Source organism: Leptosomus discolor, chromosome 11 (assembly GCF_034619465.1).
Source record: "Leptosomus discolor isolate bLepDis1 chromosome 11, bLepDis1.hap2, whole genome shotgun sequence".
Classification (NCBI taxonomy): Eukaryota; Metazoa; Chordata; class Aves; order Leptosomiformes; family Leptosomidae; genus Leptosomus; species Leptosomus discolor.
Window position 1 is genome coordinate 14664319 of NC_141401.1, and position 27868 is coordinate 14692186.

Here is a 27868-nt window from a genome sequence, read left to right on the forward strand (position 1 = left end):
AAAAGCCTGTACACACACCTGAAGGAAACTTAACTGGCACACTGACTGTATCTGTCATCAGGTATGTGATCTGTCTGTCTCTACCCACAACAAGTCCCAGAGAAAGGTGCCAAAAGCACCTCAGGACAGAAGTGGGAAAAAAAGATTGCCTCAGGGCCACTTTCACCCGTAAAAATGGTGCTTCCTATTAATTTTCAAGGTTTTCTGAATATTAACTATCAGCTGACATTCTTGCCAACTTTACAAATGTCCAATTGTTCTTTTCAAATCTAAGATTTTGATAATGGCTTCCAATGGGAAATGTGTTTCATTGCTTCACTGCAAAAAAAAGATGTATTTAGTAAAGATTTAATTCCCATTATTTCTCTCGGATACATGTATTAAGTATGTCTTTACAGTTTCTGTTCAAACAAGTGGACCAAGTTTTCCAAATCTACTCAAATTTTCCCTCTGCTTTCTTAACCTATACGACTTATGGTACATGCAAATATTGTTACACTTCCACTAGCTCTGATTTGTGGATCATTAATAAAGCCATTAATCACAACTGAATTTAGTATTAAACATGAAGGTGAGATTCCTTTATTAACCTTTTGCCTTCTTTCCTGCCTCTTAGCCAGAAACAACACATTTCAGCTTTGAGTTTTGTACAGACAAGTCAGTCAAACATGAAGAATCACTTAAGATACCTGTTACTAAATGAACATAACTGGAGTTAATTTAAAAACATTGCAAAGCACATCCTAACTGTAAATATTTCCTAGCTTTCATCAAGCTTCTTTTTGCCATGCAGGTACCAAAATATTCTTCTACTAACAGCATGTACATGTTAACCTGAGATAATTTATTTAGCTATATATCAGCTGTTACTACAGCACCAGTTTAATGGCTTAGGGTTATAAATATAATTAATAAGACTAACAAAACTTCTCAACTTATCTAATAACCCATTGATCACAATTTGTTCCCTCATTCACCTTTGCCCTTCATTGCTTTGATACTGTAACAGTGATTTAAGATCTAGAAACTCAGGAGAGCAACAGGAACCTATTTGGATGCAGTTACTTTTTTTTTTTTCAAGTTTAAGATATCACAGCTTCCTAGAAACTGAAATGAATGTATCATTTCAAGTCTAGAGGGGTAAGGGTGTTTGTTATAATTATTTCTTTCTCTAGAGAAAAGGAATGCAAACACATACTAAAACATGTTTTGTACGTAATGTGCTAACACCTGGGAAACTACGGGAATTATCGACATCAAATACTCTTTACCTTCAAACCATCCTCCATAAATTAGGAACTTTAACTATACATTCCACCTAAGTTTTGAGTTGATATTGAGCAGTAAACTCCCAGCCATCTGTTGGCAGTACTGTCCAGATTGTTGGGCAGAAACACAGTAGACATACCTAAATTATTTCATTTAGTATTTCATATTGTAAGTCTGAGGTTATTGCTTTAATTGTTTCACCCACATAAACTTAAACTAATCCTCTTCCGTTTTTGGAACATGGAAAACCTCCCCATCTCTACCAGTAATAAGCTTACATGCAGGAAAATCATGGCAGCATTTGCCATTACTATGCCTGTTACTATTACTCAAGCGTCCATTATAGTAACTGTAGAAGCCTGGCAAGACTTGCATGGCTAAAATTTATTTCCGAAATGGATTTTTTTTTCCTCATCCATTTTTTGTTTGAAATTCCGTAGAACAACCTTTGCTTCATATTGCTACTGGACATTTTTATTAGTGAGTCTTTTTGTTAACATTTGTGTTAACATTAGAAAACTCATTGTGAAATCTTCAATTTAACTTTCAGTTATCTTCAAGGACGGTAACCCCATTGAAAAGCGGTTACCCTTTAAAACGAAAAACAAGCTTAACAAACATGAATTTCATGTCTCACCAATTAACTCCTCTTCAGCTTTGAAACTTTCACTGTATTTTTCAACAGTGTATCACCTTTGTAAAATGATGCTCTTTTATTACTGTTTTAATTATAATTTTTGATGACAAATATGCTGACTCACCCAGCAGTCTGACACACAAGAATCCAAAGTGTTCTGAAAAAGTTTTTCAACTATCAGTGCCAACAATGAATTATTATTTGAGCTTGTACTCTTAGGTCTGACAAATCTCTGACTAAATTCAACAGAAGAAGCTCTTGAGAAAGAATTAAAATTCGACCCAATAATTGCATTAAATCAAGAGGTAGTATGAATAACTTTGCATGTTGAGCAATCTGAAACCTGGAAGAGTATGTTATCCAGTTTCAACAGTATGTTCCAGTGTGGTATTCAGATAGTGGATTTGCTCATCCAAAACCAATCAGAAACAGTAATGCATTGTAAAAGTATTGTGGTTTTGGAGTCTAAGATGCCTTTATTAGCATTATTATGAGTTAATAAAACATCTCATTTTTACTATAGCTCTAAAAATCCATTTAGGTGTTTTTCTCTTATTTGTAATCTCTCTTGCTTAAAAACAAGGCAGAGAAAATACGTAACAATGATTCTTACCTTCTGGGAAGTATTTTTAGAGATAAATGCAAAAATATGTTACAGTATTCAGTTAAGTACTAACCTCAGCTGGGGACTATTCAGTTATAAAGATGGACACTGCCAGTACATGATATAATGACGTCCCACGTATCACTTTGATTTGCAGATGTCACTTTTTAGACTAATAACAAATTGCAGGTCTGACAACTCACTTTCCATTTTAAGATATTTTTAACTTTCTTTTTGTTGTGACAGGCAACAAAAAATGATTAAATTTAGTCATGGGATTTGACACTACAGCAGGCTGACTTCTATTTGTTGATTACTATTGATTTTCTTTGATACTTCATTTAAAAATCAATAGCTAGAAAGAAAAATAGGCATGGTTTACACAAATTTAAACATGCTATTGTATGCTAGAAGAGGCTACAGTTTTGGCAGGGCACTGGCATCCAATTATGAGAAAAGCTCTTAACAGGTGAAACCAAGGGCTCCAGATCGATATTCAGTTTTCTTTCTCAATCAGAGAAAGTGGCCATAAATTAGGCTCATCAGTATTATTTTCAAGACACTCCCAAAGCAAATAATTTAAAATTTTTTTTCAGCCTTCCACTGCACTCATACTAAAGGACAAAAGGTAAAGTTTAGAACAAAACTTAAAGGAAAAAATTAAAAAGAAAATTGTACTACCTGGAGTTCATCCGTGCCTTCAGCTTTTTGGCTTTCTTTTTAGTTTTTTGTTTCTCCTCTCCATCTTTTAATGGTTCTACAGGAACAGAACTCTCAACGACAATATCCACAATGTACTTTTTTAATGACAGGTGCTCCTACAGAAAATATTGAAATATTATTTAATCTTACAGTATGTGATAGAGATTATAGATTATCTTCCCAGGAAACAACAGTGGTAAATATTTAACAAAAGGTTAAGAAAATGAAGAAACAAATTAAAATAAGTTTTGGCGAGAGAGATTATTTCACACTGGAGAGAACACATCATGAGTATTTTGTAATAAGGGAGAAAAATTATTCAGAGAAATAAAGGACAATAAACATTGTTCCTCATTTTCAAGAAACTGTAACTTAGGAAGTATGAACTTCCAAGCTCACACCCTCTCTCTTCTCCAAGCTGCCACTTCTACAGCTACATGAAACCAATGCTCTGCCCGACCAACATAACTCATTATATTAAATGAAATAACTCTGGCTTATGATTTTAACACTTCACGAAAACCTAAAATGGTCTTAAATTTTGTTAAAATACATTGAAATAATTCACAGTGTTAACATTTGTTGATGGGAATATTATTTTTCCTCTCACATTAACAAATCTGCATTTAAGCAAAATACTGCTAAAATCCAAGTTGCCCACAGAAGAAACACTTTAATTATGAAATACTATGTTTCTACATAACAGCATGCAAGAAAAGGGAATGTGATTACACCATATGATTTTAACTAAATGCTTTGATTCAAGATTTTTAAAAGATAATACAAAAAAAAAACCCCAAAAATTCAATGTCTACATTTAAAATAAATACTTCTAATTTAGAGATGAATAACCAATAAAGCTATTCCCCTAAAGCTGTTCTCAATTTTCATTGACCTATCTAATCCAGCAATGGATATGCAGGTACTTGTACCAATTCCAACGACCAGAGGACTATCCGGAAACTATACATGCAAACAACCCCCCCCAAAAACCAAAATCAAATTCACTCCAAAAAACCCCCACAGCTACTAAACTGTTGACCACCTTGTTTTTCCTTAGTTCCCTCAAGTTAGAAATTTATGCAGCAAGTTAGGATTTCAACAACTAAGAAGGATTTCTACTTGAGTGCCCCTTCTAAACTTACTTGTCAATTTACATGTGCATTACTGAATTTAGCCTCTTCTGAATTACCAATGTACTTCAGACCCTTCCTTGTCAGTACAAGAAACTTAAACAAATTTAATCAACACAATTTTAAAGGCGACCCACTTAAATCACTACAATGCCCACAACTGGTCTACTTTGGTTGAAAAATATGCATAACCTGATGTTCTGCATGGTACTGCAACATCCTCCTGCGACAACAGAAGACTGACAGACACATTCACACTATTGCAATCCCTCATTCAAATACCCCAAAGCAACAAGTGGACACCTATCTCCATGTTGCGCTATGGCTGCTTGTACTACTTACTGGGCTATCACAGCCAGTTGTTAATTTTCACAAATAACAACAAACAACTAGTTTAATGCCAGTTACTAGAATATATTTACCCTATTTGTAATATACTGAGGCTTACATTTGTCTTCTTACAGAATACTGAACACATTATGAAGTACAGGTCACCATTGCTTACTAGGATAATTAACCCTTGAAAATGATTAGTGCCACAATTGGATGTGGTTATTCCTTCTTTTTTGGTCAGTATCCTTAAAATTCAAAGTAAAAGGTGAAGTGTTAAGAAATTCATAGACAACATTTTCCTGAAAACAACCTATATTTTCTTTCACTGATCCAGGAAAATATTATGCCTGTCAAAAACAAAATAAATCTCTGTGAAACTTCCTGGAAAAAGACTGTTCAGTTTTTGTAATGCATTGCTGCATAATATAACCTAGCAACATGTATTTGGTCAAAACACTAATGGAAATTTCTGTCTTAAATCATATGAATGCAAAATGAATACCAAATTAATTAGACATAAGAGATCAAGGATAATAATCTAAGCAAATTCTAAAAGTAACACAGACTTTAACTTTGCTACACTGCCTAACCTGTATAACTCCCAGTACACCCGAACATTTTCCTCAATGTACTAAGTTGTTCAAACCATGGATATTGCTATATCCACATGTCACGTAATTCTAACCTTTTGTAAGCATTTCGTCCCTGCTCCCCCTTAATATTATCCATTTAATTTTAGCAAGAAGTGCTTAAAGGAAAACTTTCAGAAGGCATCTCAAAAGGCTGTCCCCTTTGAGCATGACTCAGTAGTACAAGACTCCAAAATATCCCAGTTTTTGATGAGTCTTACCCAATCTGTAGTATCACAAGAACATAAACCATCCCAGTGCTGGTTATGAAACTCCAGTTCATTTTTGTCTCCTCAGAGAGATGTATCCCTCAACACTCTCTTAAAAATAGCTTTTCCCTTAAACTGTCTTTTGAAAAACAGAAATGTGGTCATAAGGCTGAAACTTCATGGGAAACTGATGGGTTTGTGTTTTACAACGTTGAGAAAAGAAAGTACTTCCTCAGAACAGACAATGACACTACTCCTGCTCTGCTACCAAGCTTCAGGGTACTTAAGATGTGACATTTCGTGGATGCTCAGCTACCAAAAAAAAAAAAAAACCCCAAAAAAATTATTTCAGTGGGATTTGATATATACATCCCTGCTTTCCCAACTGAACTAGTACACCCTAGCACTATAATTCACCATTAGTTTACTTCATGTCTCATGACAGAGATGAAGCACTAACAAGGACTATCATAGTTCTGTAATTTTGTCAAACTGTGAAACTTTTTTTGGTACATCAAAACTTCACACAATTTACTATACCCTTCAAAGTGACAGCAGAGCAAAATGAAGTTAACGCTGCACTTTGAAATGGACACCACCTTAAAAAAGGGGCAGAACTGCATGCAGGTGCAGTCAGCCTGCTGTCCTCCTGCTGCACGGTGGCAACTGCAAACGTGGTATCGGACTTCTGCCAGGCAGAAATGAGTGAGACAAAGCCTTGTACCCCCTTAGCACACACTCACCTCTTTCTCCTAATCTTATCTGTGGCTTAGCAGATGACTCTAAGAGAACTACAGGGTTCAACAAGCACATTCATTTACCAGCCTGTGAGGGCCAAGAGAGGTCTTGCTGTCAATACCACACAGGTTGGTTACAAACCATTGTGTTCACATGAACCCAAGCACCTCTGTGAACCATTCTCAGAGTTCTCAGCTTTCAGGTGTGGCAGTCTGGATTAATATCAGACTTCATACATACAACTCATTAAAGTAAGACTAGAGTAGTAATACCTTGTGTCACAAAAACAATCACTTTTTGAAGGTACAGATCAAAGCGTAGGATTATCACAGTAGGCAAATCTACACCATTCAGGTGTGAAACAAGTATAACTAATAGCTTGGTATTGAATGACAACTGACATCTGAAGATAGCTACTGCTATACCATGCTTCAGAACAGTGTAAAAATATTTATTCCTATGTTTTATTAAGCTCCTACCAGTTATCTGAAAAAATAAAGCTTTTTAAATCCACTGAGTCACACTGAAGTACAGTATGTCCAATCCTTTAAATAATTAAATTCATGAGTAATTTTACCTGCATAACCATTAGTTGGACAGGTTAACATACCATAAAAGTAATCACCACAAGGGTATGAAAGTGAGTGAAGCCAGTGCAGTGTTTAGAAAGCAAACTTCTGTCATCCTCAGAATGCTTTTATTTAAGCAATAATGAAACTGTTCAACTTCAGGGAGGTTTTATTTCTAATAAAAGTTATTGCAGAATAACTGGGTGATCTAGTCACTTCTTCCTGAAAGCCTTTTACTTTTTTTTTAATTATTATTTTTATATAAGTAAATGTTAAATGCAGTAAGAATTTCTGAGACTAATTTACCCTCCCTATAGAGGCATTCTGGGTTTGTTTTTATGACAATGTGGAGAGGCATTACTGGTCTGATTCTGTGCTATGTTGACCTGATTCTGAGCCCAAACCCTGAGGTATTAGTAACTAAACCACCAGCTCTTTGGAGAATTTAGGCCATTATAAATGCAGAGAATCATTAAGTAAAGGCTCTTTTCTAACGAAAGCTTCTTTTATTAATATCTGTATTCACACCTACCAAAAATGTTCACTGCAGTTTTGGTTTCTACACCAGCAATGTCAATTTTAGCTGTGCAATTTCTCTAAAGCTTTTTTGTAACAACTTACATATAATACAGTAATTTTGCTGGTTTTGTCCTAACAGAATACTTTTTATCTCAGGATTGAAACAGAACCAGCTATGATGGTTGTGACATATCAGATTTCTGCCACCATTTTTCATACTTGATAACTCACCCTCTAAGCTGCACAGCTGAGATCAACTATGCCACAAAATAAGGTATTAACTTTCATGAAGATGGCAGAATCTGCACCACAAAGAGCAGTTAGTCTGTACCTTGTTGTGATGTACAGCTGCAAAATATGGAAACAAGCATTGAATCCCGATATATTTCTTATATATTCCTCTATATATACTTGTATGGTGATGGCTCAGCGAGGCATTAGAGTAGAAACACTCCTGCAATTTCTCTCCAGTGTTATTTACATGCATTCGCCAAAACTAAAGGTTGTTTTTAAAAATCACAAGGTATACTGTACCTGTTTCTCAGAGGGAAACTGTCTCTAGCTGAAAAAGCTTATGAAACATAAAAGTAACCTGGTAGAAATACACCATTTGATATGTAATGGCATCTGTATAGATACATGTTGTTATCTGACACAGCCATATAGACCTCTAATAATCTTTATATAACACTGAAGTAATTTTTAAAACAACCAAAGTAAATTTCCTCTAAAAGTTTCAGTACTTCATTTAGAAGCAAGGTGATAAAAAAATAACACTAAATGCACGGGTTAAAACTTCAGCCACCACAAAGCAGACAAGATAGAAATCAGGTTATTTACAAAAAAAGCCTTTGCCTTTCCTCTCTTCTCCCTCCATCCTCAACTGTTCTGACTTTCAGTTACTGAGAATCCTGAAACTTTCCAAATGCAACAGATGGGCCTCATCTACACACTACACGAGAAACTGAGTTGCCAAAACCATTATAGCTAAAACTAATAAGGTTATCCATGAAGTCACATTCTCGCTGGTTATTGCCGAGCCCCATTGAACTGCCTGAAACAGGAAAAACAACCCAATTCACTTCATATATTGAAGTTGATAATGTTAGTTGACTAAACACTTCTTATAACCAAGTTTTTCTCTATACACTGAATTACATCCCTTTTTCTTATACGACATGTTTATATTACAAGGATTACAGCATTACTATCAGTATTCTCTAAAATAAAGTAAATTTTTCAGACTCCAGAACAAACATAATTGCAAAATTTTTCCATGAAAAGTGTAACAAATACTACAAAATGCCAAAATGCTATACAGTTCAGTACAGTGCACTTCAGTCTGGATGAGGAAAACCATACCATAAACTGCATTCTGAACCTCAGTAGTCTATATAAAATACAACAGCTAGAGAATAAATTTCCTAATTGGCACCCTCGTCATACAATACCCATTCACAAGACCAGTACTCTTGACTAGCTCTCCCCATTTAATGTTCTGATTACAGCAACAACATCCATGTATCTGACCTCGACGAATGAACGTTGGATATGTAAGTATTTATCCCATCAGAACACAATTGCAAAACTATTTTCCTCAATGATCTCTTTGACTATGACACTTTTGGCTCTCTGTATTACATATAAGCTACTATTCATTTCACTACTCAGCAAATATTTATAGTAACGTTACTAAATTGTGATGTAGTGTGCCAAACAGAATTCTTCCTAACTAAATTTCCTCATTCTAAAATTAGGAGTGAGCATAACACAAATACTTATTTCCCTTTCCCTTCTTTTTAAGTAAACATTGCCTTTTTTATGAATTCTGCCTGGGGCAAGACTGCATAGGTAGGACAATACTGTAGTAAAGCATCTGTATTTGCTGAAGCTGAGAAGAAAATCACAGCCTGGCATTTGTTGCTGTAGGGCAGTCATAACTTAAGATCCCCCGTTCTCTCGTGCGCACATTGCTCCTTGCTGGCTCTCCTGAGGCACGATATTCCTCCTAATACGTAGCAGTAGCAGCCAGGGAAGGAAGGCTCTGAAAATCCTCCAGTCTGAAGCCAGTCAGTCGCTGGCAGGAGTGGCCAGGATCATCACCTAGTATATCAAGAATTTTCTGCTGCTTTCTGTAAGCTCTGGAGGGTCCTGTGCTACTACAAAGCAGCACTGGAGTGAAATCCTACTGTCTAGCAACCCGCATCTAAAGACCTGACCTTTCCAATGTATAGTCTGTTTCATACAGAATGTAACACAGTGCTTAATTAGCTATATTTACATTATGTATAAACTAACCAATTCATGTAAGTGGAAAACCCTTCCAGCTATTGGACTTTCACCCAAAAAACTGAGCTGAAATGACCTTCTTGGAATAAGAAAAGTTTATAGGTTTTTTTTTTCTCTATTATTTTTCATTTTCATTCCCTTCTGGATTCAGGCCAGAACTGAAGCAGAAGTGCCAGAATACCATAAGACTGGTTATTCTTATTATTTTTGCATTCTTTCCAACCTTGAATCCCAAGGTTTGGAAAGAAAAGGCATTCTTGTAAGTTTTCTAACCCAATTCTGCAGACCAAGGCAACTTGAAAAACATCTGACACTAGCTATTTATCTAAATTTGATCTTCAGAACTTCCAACCACTTGCCCTCTCATATCAGCATTAAAATAATAAACACAAGGAAGATTATAAAGAAATATTTGTACTAGCTTATATTACATAATAATTGCTGTCATTCATTTACCATTTTAATAAAAAAAAATTAATAGCAAACTGAGTATTTTGTATAAACGTAAGTACATAAGGAATATATTCTAGCAAATCAATAGGTAACTATTCTGAAGCCTACATATATCTTTTGGATTAATATCTTTACCTATTTCAAAATAAACAATATCCTGTAACTGCAGAAAATAATTTTACAATTTTTCAATATTTATTACCAATGTCAAGAATAACAGTTTCTTACTTGTATATAATCACTTAAGGGACGTATTTGCCAAATTTTGAAGAGGTTTTTAAGGTTCAATTTTAAATCATGATACCACAGGAATATTTGTTCATGATTTTATTACATGTCTCAACAAAACTCTTCAGTATTTTATTTTTTTCCTCAAAACCTAGCACAATATTTAATATGGAAAACAGATGCTGAAGGAGACTACAAATTATATCAAATGCAAAGTCCAATCTTCAACAGTACAACCAATGACAGCTTGAAACACAAACGGACATTAATGATTAATCATTAAGAGATCAAATGTTTGTGATCAAATACTGCTATAATACTCTGAGTGATGATCCACTCCAAAATAAGAGGAAGATTCAAAATAAGGAAGGTATTTACCTGTTACCGTTAAAAACAGTTATAAGTGCTTCATACGTAAACACACGTCACAAAAATAATGGATACTCAAATATTATTTTCTCAAAATCAAGATTTTAATTATTCACATTTCTATGCTAGAATGTACTTTAGAAGATGAGTGTAGAGTATTAAAGAACTTTTATTATTCATTCAAAACTGAAGATTGATCTTTCACTGTAAAAGTAGTTTTTCCTTCACTTCTTGAATTTAATTAAATTTTTTAAATGAGGGACAACTCATTTGGACATTAGCATGTCCAAACTAAAAACTACTTTTATTGCTAATACTGACTGCACTTTCAGTCACCTCACTTATCCATAAATTTAATGGTACAACACCCTGCCACTAATATAAACAGCAAATAATATTCTGAACAGTAGGTTCAGATAGTTCTTGGGATTTTTAATATCATTCCTTATCCCACTTGTTACTCCAAAACGTAGAAACAGAAGGCAAAGTAAAGCTGTTTCTTCCACAAGAATGAGAATGCTGCATACTGGACATGGAAAGCATCACTCTGCAAATCAGGGAAGAAAGCTGGAAGGTACTGGTATCATTTGGCTGCAAGGGCAAGCAAGAAAGGGGGAAATGAGAGTGCCGTTGGCCCTGCCAGCAGTAGTTTTTCTTACTGGCTGTGAATATTCAAGATATCCAAGCTGTTGGCAATGATCTATCACAATTAAAGACACAGCCAATAAACAATTAATCATGTACATTTTTGCCAAGAAAAACAACACTTTGTAATATATTAAAAGGCAAGAAGCTATTGCTGCGCAAAGTACAAAAACCTAGAATTGATGTATAGAGTACTGAGAGACCTTCTGCAAACTGCATCATGGATTAAACTTCATAATTACATGATCGTTCCTGACAGCTGCTTCTAGGGCAAATGTATTTGCAGCAAAACTATAAGGCCAGAGCTCCTGTGCTGAAAGGACCACAGGTATCCAACAGATATGAAACATACATAAACAAAAATTGACCACCGATGCGTGGCCTAATTCCATTCCTCTAGCAACACACAAAACCTTTCTAAAAAATCCCCCCTTCCTCAGGACAAAAAAAAAAAAAAAAAATTGAGTGAGGCAAACTCAACTGGAACCCAAGGCTTTATTGAGATGGGGAGTTCTTGTTTGCAGGTGATTTACAGATTACTTCCACTGAGCAACAGAGAAGAAGAATGGGCTACTATTGGAAAACTATAATCAGATGCCAAGAAAAACACGAATTTATAACGAAGTCTATATTCTGTAACTCTGTGGATAAAAGAAACAGGAATATTGTTCAACATATGACCAAACCATATGCACAACTGTATTACCCAGAAATGATTTAAGGATTATATACCACCAGAGCTGAGTCAAGATCGTCTCCTTGTACTGTAACAGTCATAACTGATCATTCAAATGTTCAAAAGAGACTGGAGTGCAACATACACCAGAATAAGACCAAGGCTGCAAATGTTAGGCACATAGAGTTCACAGTCAAGAAAACCACTCACATGAAAACATTAGTCCAGAGCCTTGAATAATCAGACCCAAGAGAGGAGCTTAAAACTGAATGCTAAGGACTTTCATTAGAGTGAAACTAAGAATAAAGATGGCTAAAAACACACTGAGCAATGCAATAACCTGCACTTCAGGGGAGCAGACTTTGACCTCTTCAGGGATCTGCTTCGTTGAGTATCATGGGATAAAGCCCTGGAGGGAAGAAGGGCCCCACAAAGCTGGTCAATAGTCAAGGATCACCCGCTCCAAGCTCAGGAGCGATGTATCCCAAAAAAGGAGTAGGCAAAAACACCAGGAGGACCTCCATGGATGAACAAGGAGCTCCTGGACAAACTCAAACACAGAAAGAAAGCCTACAGAGGGTGGAAGCAAGGTAGCCTGGCAGAGATACAGAGAAATGGTCTGAAAAGCCAGGGGTCAGGTTAGGAAAGCCAAAGCCTTGACAGAATTAAATCTGGCCAGGGTCTCCAAGGGCAACAAAAAAAACTTCTTTAGGTACGTCGGTGATAAAAGGAAGACTACAGATAATGTGGGTCCCCTCTGGAAGCAAATGGGAGACCTAGTCACCTGGGATATGGAGAAGGCTGAGGTATTCAATGACTTTTTTGCCTCAGTCTTCACCAACAAGTGCTCCAGCCACATTGCCCAAGTTGCAGAAGGCAAAGGCAGGGTCTGGCAGAATGAAGAACCGCCCACTGTAGAACAGCAGGTTTGAGACCATCTAAGGATCCTGAAGGTGTGCAAGTCCATGGGACTGATGTGATGCATCCATGGGTCCTGAGGGAACTGGTGGATGAAATTGCTAAGCCACTATCCATCATATCTGAGGAGTCGTGGCAGTTTGGTGAAGTTCCCACCAACTGGAAAAGGGGAAACATCACCCCCACTTTGAAAAAGGGAAAAAAAGGAAGATCCGGGGAACTACAGGCCAATCAATCTCACCTCTGTGCCCAGCAAGATCATGGAGCAGATCCTCCTGGAAACTATGCTAGGGCACATGGAAAATAAGGAGCTGATTAGTGACAGTTGACAAGGCTTCACTAAGAGAAAATCATGCCTGACAAATCTGGTGCCCTTCTATGAGGAGGTTACAGCATTGGTGGATAGGTGAAGAGCAAACAACATCATCTACTTGGGACTTGTGAAAAGGATTTGACACTGTCCCGCATTACAACCTTGTCTCTAAACTGGAAAGACATGGATTTGACAGATGGACCACTTGGTGGATAAGGAATTGGCTAGATGGTCACACCCAAAGAGTCACAGTCAACGGCTCGATATCTGAGTGGAGATCAGTGACGAGTGGCATTCCTGAAGGGTTGGTATAGGGACTGGTGCTATTTAACATCTCTGTCAGCAGTGGGATCAGCAAACCTGCTGAGGGTGCACTTGACAACAGCAAGTTGTGTGGTGCAGTCGACATGCTGGAGGGTAGGGAGCCAATCCAGAGGGACCTTGATAGGCTGGAGAGGTGGACCTGTGCAGACGTCAACACAGCCAAGTGCAAGGTCCTGCACCTGGGTCAGGGCAATCCCAAGCACAGGTACAGACTGGGTGATGAATGGATCAAGATCAGCCCTGCAGAGGACTTGGGGGTGCTGGCGCATGAAAAACTGAGTATGAGCCAGCAATGTGTGCTCACAGCCCAGAAAGCTCATCGCATCCTGGGCTGCATCAAGAGCAGCGTGGCCAGCAGGTCGAGGGAGGGGATTCTCCCCCTCTGCTCCGCTCTGGTGAGACCCCACCTGCAGTGCTGTGTCCAGCTCTGGGAGCATGAGCACAAGACAGACATGGACCTGCTCGAGTGGATCCAGATGAGGGTCATGAAGATGCTCTGGGGGCTGGAGCACCTCCCCTGTGAGGACAGGCTGAGAGAGTTGGGGGTGTTCAGCCTAGAGGAGAAGGCTCTGGAGAGACCTTACAGCGTCCTCCCAGTGCTGAAAGGGGGCTACAGGAAAGGTGGGGAGGGACTCTTGATCAGGGAGGGTAGTGATAGGACAAGGGGTAACAGTTTCAAACTGAAAGAGGGGAGGTTTAGATGAGATATAAGGAAGAAATTCTTCACTATGAGAGTAGCAAGACACAGGCACAGGTTGCCCAGCGAAGCTGTGGCTGCCCAACTCCCTGGCAGTGTTCAAGGCCAGGCTGGATGGGGCTTTGAGCAACCTGGTCTACTGGAAGGCGTCCCTGCCCATGGCAGGAGGGTGGAACTGGGTGGTGTCTAAAGGTCCTTTCCAACCCAAACCATTCTATGATTCTATGAATACAAGTAGACATGCAACGTACACATGAATGTTCAAGAAGAAAAAAGTGAACTATTAAAAATTGTTATGCAAGATTAAAAGACCACATACTCACAGGTATAAATACCTCAAACTTCTCTTATTAGATGAAATGAAAAAACTGTTCATCTTTAGTGTTACTATTTTCCATTTTGCTCAATCATGTTTTTAGATAGGTTACCAAAGGAGTTCACAGGATACTATTCTTCATTTCAATAGAAGAACTTGAAAACACTCTGATTCAGAAGGGAAAACAAAAAGTATTTTTCCCAATATGGCTAAGGTTGAAGCAATAAAACAATAGTTATATATAATTTAATTTTAATGAAAGCATAGTGAATTAAAAAAACCCAAACCAAACAAAGTCCAGGCATTACCATGTCTCTAGACAAGAAAGCTCCTTGTAAATACAGAAGAAAAAGAGCAAAAGTCAGGCAGGAAAACATTCTCACATCTCTTTCCCTCAGCAATTTCCTCTGTAAGAAATAATGGAAGCAGCACATAACTCAGAGAAAACAGCTCGATTTCTTAAAGAAAAACAACCCCTTGCCCCTTAAAAGCTTTTAGAAATTCAAACTCGCATGAACACGAACTTTGCTGGTGTGCTGTGCTAGCCATAAACCTTACATGGCTGGAACAGAACTTGCACCAGCACAACTCTGCTTTCTCAGGCAGCTTCTCACCGCACCCTGGCAAAAGTGCAACTCTGCCAGTGTAATAACGACCGTACCAGGGCAACTTGCCAGCACAGTTAGGCACATTGTAAATCAGACCCTGCTACAATCTAGACAGACCTATGCCAGAAAAGGCTTGTACTGCAATGCCAGCCAACTTGACAACCCGCACTATAGAGTAAGCTTTAGTCACTGACTATCTGGGGGTTTTTAAAAGGAATGTGGGTGGGCTCAACCAACCATGCCTTTCCATAAATCCTCACATTTTAATGCTGTCAGTCTTCAGACAACAACAATCTCTTTGCTCCATCACAGGACTACATTTTCATTTGAACCAAATACACCTCTAAGAAGTTCTTTGTTTCATTTAAATCATGACAATAGAGTCAGTTTTCTTCCCTGATAAAAAAAAAGCACATTTTTCACATATGCAAACAAAGGTTCATTAATATTCCTCCACGCTGCTTTGGAATACATAAAATTCCAGCATGCACCTCATATAAATTAACTAAATCCCTGCCAAGTTATCTATTTCATATGGTTTTTAGAACTACTTTTCACTTATTAGAAACATTCATAGACTGCATGGAATTACACGATTTATACTCTAAAAGTGCCTTTAAGCCATGGTACTTAAATGACAGGAGATACAGACAAGAGATAGGACAATGGTTCAAAGGAAGCAAGCTATAAGGATTACTGATGTTATATGTATTTCTCAAAGCAAACTAGGACAGACAAGAAAGGCAAGGAATAAAGGGAAAGCAGAGGGGCATAAAAATGAATAACTAATCTAGGAGCTACAGGTGGGAGCAAACGTCCACAAGTTTCTTGCATAGACTCCTCAGTCTGATGAAAAAAAACAAATTGCATAACCTGTTTACATCTTTTGCTGAACTGAAAGTAATATGAACATTGAGAGGGGACAATGGATCAACAGCATAGGAAACAGCAATTTAAAAAGAAGATAAAGCTGTAAGTTTGATGGAAGAAGACATGCATTTAAGCAGAGAGAGAAAATGTAGACAGAACGTTGTTACTGCACTGAAGATAATGGTGAAATGATGTGTAAAAGTGACAGCATTGCAAGATTCAGAAATATAATGAAGGAAAACTGACTTTTAGCCTGAAGCTTACCCTGCTCAAAGAGTTCTGCCATCAACATGAATGACAGACAAAAGAAAAGCTAAAAAGGAAGTAAAAAATGTGACTAGAACTTAATTTAGTTTCACATTATAACCACTGTTTCAAAATCAATAGATTTTTGCTTTAAGAGAAAAATACATCTTTTTCTGTTGGATAGTAATGAATACTCAAATGAAGAAAACCCAAAAAGCTGAGATGAAATGAAGCTGTCATACAATCTTACAAATAACTTCATGCTTTTTCATTTTTAGTATCTTCATTCATTCATAACAAAATTATTTTCTTTGTGAGTTTCACCAAATATATCCCATCTACACATGAATTCATCTTATCGATGACCTAATACTAGCTGTCAGCTCTTTCACAATATATGCTGGAATTAAACACAACATATGCTTAATTCCAGAACAATGGAGAACTGTTCCAACATGAAGTCTTCTTTTATCTCTGAAAATGTTTGTAAAAATCACAGAACCTACAGATGCTACAGCAAAGGGAAAAACCCTAGAATATAATAGTTTCTTTTTATATCTGGCAAGATCAGCTACCAGCATCCATCTGGCCCAGAGAAATTAGTGTCAATGATCATTCAGTACAGCTTTTAACTTTTTGCCTTACAGTTGAATCAGCCAACAAAAATCCTTACTGTATGGAGACATACTATATAGCATCACTTACTTAAATCGGTTTCCAAAGTCTTAAGGAGATACTTAAATCTTACCTTCTGTGATATCAATACGGTCAAAATAAACATATTTCAAGTCCGTCCTTGATTTCCCAAGTAATAAGAAAGAAATTCTATGGTCAGATTACAATTTTTAAGAAAGCTTTCTTTCTAGGCAGCTACCTATTGTACTTAACAGGCTTAACACAAAATGAGTCAAAGATCAAGAGTAAGTTATCTGAGGTATCAAGTGCATTAGGTTAAAGGTGGAATTTTATTAGGTCAAAGGTGATATAAATAAAATCTTTTATGTCAAAGAAGAAAGGTCACAGACAAGATGTATATAATCTAAAGACACCAGAGATGACAAGTAATAACTTTAAGTAGTACAAGTGTGTTCTCACTACAGATACCTTCACTGACTAAAAAACCTGAAAACAGTGATGAATAGATAACTATGAAAATTATAATGCTTCCCTGGAATCCTTTATTTTACTTCTATATGATACTTTTGGAATTTTTTTCTCACATATTTCAAAACTTAACTAAAGTTACTGAATGCTTTAGTTTTGGGGGAGGAAAGGTTTGGCATTAATTATGCACACTGAATAAAAAGGTACACAAAGCAGATTACACTGATAAATAAAATTGCTTTTCTATTTTACAGTGACCATCTCTCTAGCATGTATATCTTATTGCTGCTCTTTGAAACAAAACAAAACAAGAGAGGCCTCAGGCCAAGGAAATTTCAGATTACAATAATAAATTCAGAACTGTATACTTGGACTAATTAATATATAGCTATAAATAATATATTAAACACCTAACAATGGAAGTATCCGCACGTTGCCAGTATGCCAATTACTGTGCACCATCTTGATTAGGGATATTTAAATCTGCTATTGTAATCATTAAGTTGTTCATCCAGTTAAAACTGTTCTCTCCCTTTGCTGCTGCACTAAGTATGCATTCAGAAAATCCCACACATTTAACCTTAACCTTGGTCTGAAATTCAAGTTCACACCAAAACGTTTTGCTGAAAAACACTGGATACGATGTTGGACACTACAAAAAGCAAGATATCTGTGCCCTCTAGTGGAACTTCTCTTTCACCAGCTGGGCGCAAATGCAGCTGTTATAACCTGATCCCTTTTTCTGGAAGCTGGAGTTGTTCACCTATCGAATCAGATGTTATGAATAGCATATAGCACCCAGTCTAAAGAAAATCTAGTTCATCATTTTCCTCCAAATTCATCTGAGTTACCCAGCAAGAACCATCGTTCAATTAACCGTGGCTAGACACACACAAGCAAAGACTAGGCAGATACAAGAAAATTCCAGTATAACAGATTGCCCACACTTTGGTGCGGGTACCAACATGGAAGATTCTGGGAAAGCTCACAGCTTGTATTTCTAGGAAAACAGATGCAGTAAGAAGCCTTCTCCTATACACCCAATTAGGTAAACCTAGTATCTAAAACCAAATGCAAAACCACACAACTCCCACTAACCACTGTAAAAGAGGAAATAAGAAACTGAAAAGATAGTTCATGTACTTCAGTTACAGTTAGGAAGGCGTAGGCAAACTGCAACTCAGCAAAAATTTATTCCTCCAGACTACTTATCTCTCCAATTTTCTCTTTCTGTTTTTCCAGTGATAACCACCTCTGCGGATTTCAGCACCTCAGAGACTTAACTCTCCAAAGGTTTTTAAAAAGGAAAAGAAAAGATGTTATTACTAGATGTAAGAAGCTGTAAACAAAAAGATTTCAACGAATAAGAATAGCATCAAGAACTGTAAAGGGAAGGAGGAGACAGACAAAAATTAGAAGTACTGAGCACTGTCATTTGAATCAGCTTGGCTGGAAAGAGATTTCTGAACCCAATGAAGTTAAATCTGAATCAGGTCTGGAGAACTGGCTTGCATGGTATCTCCTCCTAACATCTGACAGGTATAATACACGGGCATTCACAATTTCTTTGGATAAGACAGAACTCAAAGTCTGACTGTTAGAATTCATCTCATAGAAAAGGCCTTGATTTAAGACTGTAGTTCAATTCAGGCAGCAGCAATGAGAAATTAAATCAGACAACCATTCAGAAGTCTTTTCTTCAAAACAGCATAGTTTCTTGATTTCGTATAAAATATCCTCAGTGCTTCCTAAAAATCACCCTGAGTGCCAATTCTTCTAAAGAAGCTACTGAAAAACTAATTATTGCTCTTTCTAGCAACGCTAATACTTGCAAAGCATTTCCAATCTTACATTTTAAAGTAATTTATCACTACATTTAGCATTTCAGCATTATTGACCTTGAAGCATAGGATAGCACATCTGATAACCTAAAAGAGGACTAAGATATTTTAGGCAACAGGAAGGAACAAAAAAAAAGTAAAGCAAAACGCAGATACCTGCAACACATCAGATTTTTATGATGAAAAGATAAATACAGTGAGATGCAAAATGCCTTTGGATTAATAGAAAAGCAATTAGTCACGTTTTATACAGAACGTATTTCAAGTGGCAATTGCCTGAGGTATTTGAATACACTCCTTCATTCCTTTTCATTGGTAGTCTATATTCAAAAAAGGCACTATTATTGCCATGTTAACACAAATATTCTTGTTTAATTCCTTTATAAGAATTTTCAAGACTTTCTTAGGCTACTCAGATGGATGGTATTTAAAAACAGAAATAATATAGAAAAAATATTACAAAACTTACTACTTCTTCATCTGAAAGCTCTCGTCCTTGTATACTACTGTTTTCTCTCACAGCTTGTTGGTGTTTCTTCCCTTTAATGTGGCTAAAAAGGTATACTTCTGATGAAATCTGTAATGACAATGATTTAATAGTAATTTTTTTCCTCTATAATTATGTAATCTATAAATAGCAGTATTTTAAATATAATATAATATGTGCCAGTTTGTCAGGAGTATGCTCAGAATTTCAAGCACAGTACTTTATTCCTCAGCCTCATTTACATAAATGTCTTTTATGCAGGACTTAAAAGTAAATTACATAAAGATTTTCTAGCCAGCAGTACAATATGAGATTAAAAAAAAATCTTGGCTTCTCATCTCATTTTCACTTCAATCTAACTTCATATATTGGACTTTCATTCTGAAATGCATGATCAGTGCATACACAAGACCCCGGTGTGCTGAACTTGAGTTTCTGTTCCAGCACTGCCTGAAGTGATCCCATGCAATCTCGTGTAATTCGGCAATGAAAGAGAAAAAATGCTTAGTAGGATATAAGGCTTTATTCAATAATGCCTAGTCTTTGCAAATCACTAAAACCAGTTATCTCCATGCTTCCTACCCAGTGACTGTATGGCTTCCTCTTCTCCACCATTCCTGGGACATTATGGAACAGTGGACACATGAAGAGGCACCCCACTGAGATCAGAGGTCTGCCTAGCAAAGTACCTCGCTTCTGACAGCAACCAAAAAATAAGATACCTAAGGAAACGTAAAAGAGACAAAGCGTACACTGATTCTCCCCTTGAACATTTTTAAGCCTCCAACCAAACTCAGTTCAAGAATTTCTTGAGCTTGATGTGGTTTCTCTGTACCTTGTAACCTTCAGTGAACTTCGATCCAACGAGACTTTTCCAATCATTTCCTGGACTCACATTAAATTCAAATATCCACAGGATCTTATAACAAGGTGTTTACAGCTCAGCTACCTGCTATGTGAAGAACCATATTCTTTACTTTGGTTTAAATCTAGCTTTTAACCACCTTCATTTGATGCTCCTGAATTCTGGCTTTTCTTAGAAGGGACAGCTAATAACTGAGTACTGTCCACACTCTCCATTCTACCTAAAACCTCTTTCAATCTTCCCTAAACCACCCAATTTATAGACAGAAGCAGTCCAAATAAGATGCACTTCACAAGAGCAGAGTAGGGACACAGTAGATGTGCAGAACTCTCATCTGTGAATGAAGCATAATTGGCAGCTTCAAGGCTTAGGTTGGCCTTGCAATTCTGACACCATTCCCTCTATCCAACTTACCGTTACATTGCATAATGAGCACTGTTTTTTTCGTTCGTATGGTGTAAGTTTTGGTGCATAATCAGTATTAGCATGTCTTCCACTACTTAATTCAGCTGCTTTCTCTTTTCTTTGTTCAATTTGTTCCATGTGCCTTCTAATACTTTCATCGTGCTGAATAGAAAATAATCAAAGCAACAAAGAAAAAAACCCATGGAATTACAGCGAATGGAATTAAAAGAAATATTGGGAATTACCAAATATTGTATAGTTAGGATGAACTGTTAAATTGAAACTATTTTTTATTTCTGAAAGTCACCACACATCACAGACATTTTAAAATTATGCTATGATTTAAAAAAAAACAATTATCACTTTTTTTTAATAGGTGATTATTAATTAATAATCTGTTGCAAATCCTCCTGTAAATCGTTTTGCTACATTTAGCATCTTAATTCTGGTTTTGTTCTTAATGAAACACTCTAGTACTGAATACAAGTTCAACTTTCAATTCTAAAAATCTGTACCTTATGTAGCGGTGTTTTCACTGACATACGAAATCATAAAGTATAAATTACTTGTCATTTATCTGCAGTAGTAGGCACAGTTAACTGGATTCTTTCAAGAGGGTTTTCATACCTAAACCTCATGAGAATGAAACAAACCCAAATATTATTTAAAATCAGAGGCTGGGGTATGAACCTGTATTTAATTGTGAATTAAATTGTGAGGAAAATCAGTATGTAAACTTTCACAGTTTAATTCAAAATCACTTTGAATTCTCTTGGAAAGTACAGGTTTACTTGTTCTCATGTTCAAAGCTTTGAAATTAATGAATTCCATACAGCTGAGACCTGTTTGTTCCAGACTACACAGTGTATGTTATACAGCAAGGTCCTCTTCTTAATGCGAAAGTCTAAATAAAAATCTGTTGTAAAGTTATGTAATTCAGGATGCTGTATAGTGCACTGTAACATCTTCACCAAATAAAACATACATACAGAAAATGATTTTGCAGAAATTCTGTATTGTTTGATGTATTTTTCAACTAAAGTATTCTTTTATACCTTCAGTTGAATCTTCTTCTGTAGTTCTTCCATTGCTTCTTGCTGAGCTGCAGTAAGAGCTGCCAACCTCTCTTCTCGATCTCTAACCAAAGGATAATAAATAGAGGGGAAACTTGTAATAACGTAAAGCATGCATAATATTGACTAATCTATGTTTGAAATGGAGAACAAGCACCCTAAAAAATGAAGCTGAAGATAGCTCAGTAGGAAAGTAAAAAACAAAAAGCAACTTAGTTTAACAGAGAATACAGATGCTTTAATTTCAATGATTTAGTAAAGGCAGACACTTGAACCTTCATAGCAGAACCTGCTCAGTCCAAACCAGAGCAATGACAGTCAACATGATGCTACAAAATAGTGATGAATGTGATACCCTGCCACCATTAGCACTCTTCAGCCCATGGCTCTAGTCAGTGAGCCAAAGGGGAGGAATACAATGGCAAACTGAAGAAAAACCATACAGCAATGAAGGCAGTGCATTTTATAAAAACGATGATCAGTAGAAGTTTGAATATATAAACTTACAGATACAACTTTGATCAACGTCAAATCATACAGTCACAAGTGATAACTGATGCTTTAGAATATTGCAATTCTAAATGCTCAAGATACCAAAGGACAGCAGAAGATTAGGCATTTATCATACTGTCACCTTCTGTATGTAACTGCAGTCATGACCTGTTTTGCTCATTGAACCTGTCTGACCTACATCCCTCTTCCAAAAACTGAATCATGCCTCAAACTTCAGTTGTCCTCTTCAGTTTTATCAACTCTCCTTCCCCTCCTCAACAAAGTGCCAAAGCACAGCTGTCATGCCTGTGAATGTCATTAAGAGCCTGTGAATCCCCTAAGCATCACCTTAGTGAAGGCATTAAGACTTTTTTTTCTGTCTGAGAAAAGAACAAGAGGCATAACTTGATCTGCTCCTGTAACTATTAAGCAGAAACCTGCAGGTAACACTTTCATCAAGAACAACTTACCAGTGAACAATAAGCCAAGGGAGCTATTAAACCTTAAAAAGGAAGAAAGTCAGCTACTCATGCTGCTTGTACAAAAAGAACTGGGATGGGAGAGAAACACTTCTAGAAGTCTGGCAGCTGGGAAGGGCCAAAAGAAGTAACAAAAGCTTTGAGTAAAACTGAGCAATGAAGAAGTCATCCAAAGCCATTAGCCAACTTTTTAAAAAGCATTCTAAAATTAGTTTGTGTGACAAAACTAGAAAGGATAACATACAGAATATTATCCAGTGGGTTTTGTTTAGTGTGGATTTCTGTTTGTCTGGGTTTTCTAAACAGAAAACTCATAGAAAACAAAGTCATTCCAATAAAAGCATAAGGCTCTGATAAAGTAACATTTCAAAACAAAAAGCCACAGAAAATATAAAAGCAGATAGGAAAGAAGAAGGGGGAGGAAGCAGGTCTAATGACAAACACTACACACAATTGTTCTTTCAGAAAGTATAAGTGAACTCTTCCAATCACCATGGGCGTGGAGGGGGGCTGAGGAAGAGATGATGGATGAGAAGCATTAGGTAGTTTATGTGCTATCTCCCCTGAGGTATATAAAGGAAGACTGAACTACAGTCTGTGTTTTTGTTTTAAAGAGCTCCTGCCCCACATCATGAGCTGAAACAAATCACAACACATGACCCAAACCCAGAGCTTATTTTAACTATTTCTTTCAGTACGCATTTTCAAATATTTGTTTAATCCTACAAACTATGACAAATTAATATCATTGCATACTCCAGATTAGTAATATTTGAAACAAAATTCTAATGGTTCAATTTACAGAGCATCAACATTATTCCTGTACAAGCCCTTCTGAAAAGCATGGTTTTTACATGATTAGGTTACATTATACAGTTTTATGATTTCTATTGACAAGAACAAAATTTTCCATATTATGGATTTCAACCCTCTGGAATATAAAATACTTTGAAATTACATCTAAAACCTTACTGGAATCAAGTTAATGTACCATAAAGGCAGAGGGGCTTTTAAAGTCAGTTTTAAGTACACTATTCCTTTCATACAGATGCTTTAATCATCACCAGATGCACATGGTAAAGATTATATTGAAGAAACATTAAGCAGATACTCTAAAAATTACTCATTCCAGCAAGTATTAAATTTTCAGAAAAAAAGAGTCAAACCTTAGCAGCAGGCAAACAAAATGGCAAAACAAACCACCGAATGATACCCCAAGGTTCCACCAAAACATGCCGAAGTCCAAGATGGAAGGGACAGTACAGCTAGCTTCCTGTCAAGCTCATCTCTCCTTAACTTCTAAACCAGGATACATTGAATCCTCCCCTAATTCTACTATGTTGGAGAAACCTCAGAACTGTTATTAAGGAGATGCAATGACTCTGAGGCCATTCTGACATAACAGAAACACCAGATTTTAAGGCACCACACATACATTCTTTCCTACTCTTTCCCAAAATTATCAAAAAAAAAAAAAAGGCAAGCAGAAAATCTCTCTTGTATAATTAGCATCTGACAAAGAAAAACAAATGCAAGCATGGTACCGCAATATCAAGTACAAAGCATCTGAAAACTGAGTGCTATAGTAGCAAATAGAGAGGAAATTTGCTGAAACACAGTACTAACAGAAGGCAAATGGAAACCGCTGTTCTTCACAGCACATCATGGGTGCATCAAAGGAAAGTGGTAGATTTAAAACTGATTAAACAAAAAGAGCAAAAATTTACATGCCTTGAGCCTTTAGAACGAATTCTAACTGTAGAAGACCTCAGAAGGCAAAGATGTCAATGGGACAATTATCTCACATTTGCTTACTGTGAGGGTTTCCTCAAATTTCAGAAAGATGTAGAAGCCTTACACATGCAGTGTCTATCTTCCCAAAATAGCATAACCAAAATTCTCCCTGTTAGTCCTAATCTTCCTCGAGTGTCTGTGAATAAGAAGAAGATACTGAAGGATCCCTTCCTACTCACTCTGGCTCAATATATTGAGGAAAGGTCCATGGAGCTCTGGGCGAGGCCATAGATCCTATCCACAATTCATTAAACATCTAATTGAAAGTTGAATGTCTTTATGATGTTACGCTAGAATTACTCATGACTTTGGAAGATGAAACAAGGAGTATTTTACTTGGAGAAAAAAAACCAACCAAACAAAAACACCTCTTCCTGATAACTTTGAAGAAAACAAGCTGTGACAATAGAAATGTTTAAAGAACCATTAGTGAACAGCTCGTGTCATAGGAAAAATGTAACTTCTATTTAGGTTTTACAGAATGCTTGTTGCAGTGGAACTGTAGGGAAAGAGGGGATAATAGGAGGTGAATACAAATAGAATTTGGCAACTTAATAAGCAGAAAGCGGTTTGCCTGAATCAAACTTGAAAGTAAACCCTTTCACACCGCAATGCTACCCAACATTCATTCTCTCTGCATCTCATGTTTGGCAAGAGAGAGGGAATAGCCCAGACGGAAACCCCTTTATGAACTCTACATTATGGGTGAAAACATACACGAAGTCATTGGTAGGCAGCAGAATTAATGAAGCCTGATTTCCCGGCTTCGTGCTTCACAAATGTAATCTCTGGTGTCTACAATAAGGTGAACTCAAATCGATGCCAGTAAAGTCCAAAAGTTACTGGAGAGTGGAGGAAATGGGGAACATGGGGACATTAATCTCGCTTCCTTTGAAAACTAAGCTAAAATATGAAAAAGGCAAATTATTAAAAGGTCTTGTTAGCAATAAAACTAAGACGAACATAATAATATACAGCCTTGCATGTTATATTCTGCTTGTATCTAAGGAATACAAAAATCTATTACAGAATTTATGATTACTCACCTGATTTCTTCTTTCAAACCATTCATCAAGAATATTTGTTAATGTTACTTTTAAAAATACTAAGCCTGAAGAGCTAAGAAGGTCCTGCTGTTCTAGGGAAGATGCAGTTTGCTGGAAAGGATAACGGTTAAGGGCAGGGAATCAAGGAAATTATTGCAAAGTTACCTGGCCCTCTCTCGTGCTGCATCTTCCCGTGCTTTTTCTTTCTCTTGCCTCTGCTGTTCAATCCGTGCTTCTTGTTCTTTTCTCTTCATCAGCAGCTCCTCAACTCGGGCTTGCCGTTCCGCTTCTAGGGCTCTTTTGCGCTCCTAGTCATAGAAAGGTAAATTCCAACTATTCTTTTAGGAAAAAACAAAAAGGAATCTACAGAAACTGTATTTTAACATCTGCTTATAGAACTTTATCTTACTTTCAATTTTTACTTTTTTCTAAATAAGAAACTATACATGCTATTGTAAACCTTTCTGACAGAATAGCTATACTTCTATCAGCCACAAATGTAAAAATAAAGCATGTTTGAAACCTCGTATTTAAATAAGACATTCATGAGTAGACATTAAATTTTACCAAGAGGAAATGTGGTTATTTGGTTTAGCTGAAAGTCTGGGGAGAACTTGATTTTAATGTGTTCTTCAAATCCTCATCTTACTGAAAAATTGGTCTGTCTGTATGACAGAATAAATGAAAAATAGATATTTAAATACATTTTTTGCCATAAACTCCAGCACTGTAAAGCACATCACAATACCAGCAAATAAATGATCTTCCTTTCAGGAAACAGGATGAGAGTTCATTAGCACAGACCAAAACTTGCTGGAATGGTCAAGATTTTTCATGGCTAGAGGAGGGCCCTGCATCCTTAAATATTGGCTTTAAAAACAGACATATTCATAGCAGAAAGCATTAACCTTATACTTTAGTCAAGAAATTAAGAACTACAAAAATAAGTGAACCTTTTTGTTTTATGCACAGCATTTTATAATCGTGAATATGATGTTAACGGCCCTGTCTTCATCTCCACAGGCAATATAGCTTGGTAACGGATAACCAAAACTGTGGCCTTCACAGTAACCATATTCTTTCCTGCATGAAGTGTCAGTAACAGCATTGCACAAATACATTAACTTCCTTCTTAATAAAACAGGCAAGATATGGCATACTACAACTGTATTATTAAATTGATAAGAACACAAACTGTTTTACAGAATACACCCAGTGCATCATAAGAAGAAATACTAGTTCTGCTGGACATTCCTTATATTGACCTCTCAGATGCATTTGAAAATGTACCAGTACAGCTTGTGCACTTTGAATCAGGTACCTGTGCTACTAAATGGAAAAGCGAGTAAAAGCTTGGCAGAGACAAAAAAAAAAAAAAAAAAAAAGAATTAAACACACCCAAAATCCCAGAAAGGGACTCCAGGAAAGCTGCGTTGTAGAGTAAGGGAGTATGAGTAAATACAGAAAACAGGATCACTGAGATCAGGTTTTTCATAAACAATCTGGAAGCGTACTTTCCACTGATAATGTAATCAACCCTTGGAAATCCAGACACTTTTAATACTATATTCTCTCAAAAAGATTTATCCAGCACTTTTGTAGTTCCTTCTGCCTCAAAAATGGCTTCTGAGCCACTGAAGTCAGTAACTTGCCCCATTTTTCAACAAGGACATAGAATCATCTTCTAATGCTAAGTACTAAGCTTTGGCACAAGCTAGATTCAGAGGCGAATCTACAGTTGTGGAGATCTGAGGTATATGTATAGAGAGGGAGGAGGAGTTTACACAAGAAGAAAACTTATGGTTTAGATTCTAACATAGAGAACAGTGCCAAAAAAGTGGATGTGTGAGGCTGGGAAAACTTAGTATTGGAACGCTGTATAAAAAAACCCAATAAACCAATAAAACCAATAAAAACAAAAAGCCCACAAACCCACCCCTCACCAGGATTCCAGGAACACAAACACATTTGCACTGTGGTTTTCACTG

The 27868-nt window shown here is 36.7% G+C and overlaps 1 protein-coding gene across 2 annotated transcripts in view; it reads right to left on the minus strand.

Moving 5' to 3' along the window:
• Positions 1-27868, minus strand: part of SCAPER (S-phase cyclin A associated protein in the ER) — a 164857-nt gene that overhangs the window by 85558 nt on the left and 51431 nt on the right. For both annotated transcript variants that reach the window (XM_086471462.1, XM_086471461.1), the window contains exons 17-21: positions 26046-26188; positions 22052-22133; positions 21006-21158; positions 19709-19816; positions 3192-3328 (exon numbers count right to left, since the gene is read on the minus strand). In XM_086471462.1, coding sequence (XP_086327588.1) covers positions 3192-3328; positions 19709-19816; positions 21006-21158; positions 22052-22133; positions 26046-26188 — 623 coding nt within the window. The remainder of the gene's footprint in view (positions 1-3191; positions 3329-19708; positions 19817-21005; positions 21159-22051; positions 22134-26045; positions 26189-27868) is intronic.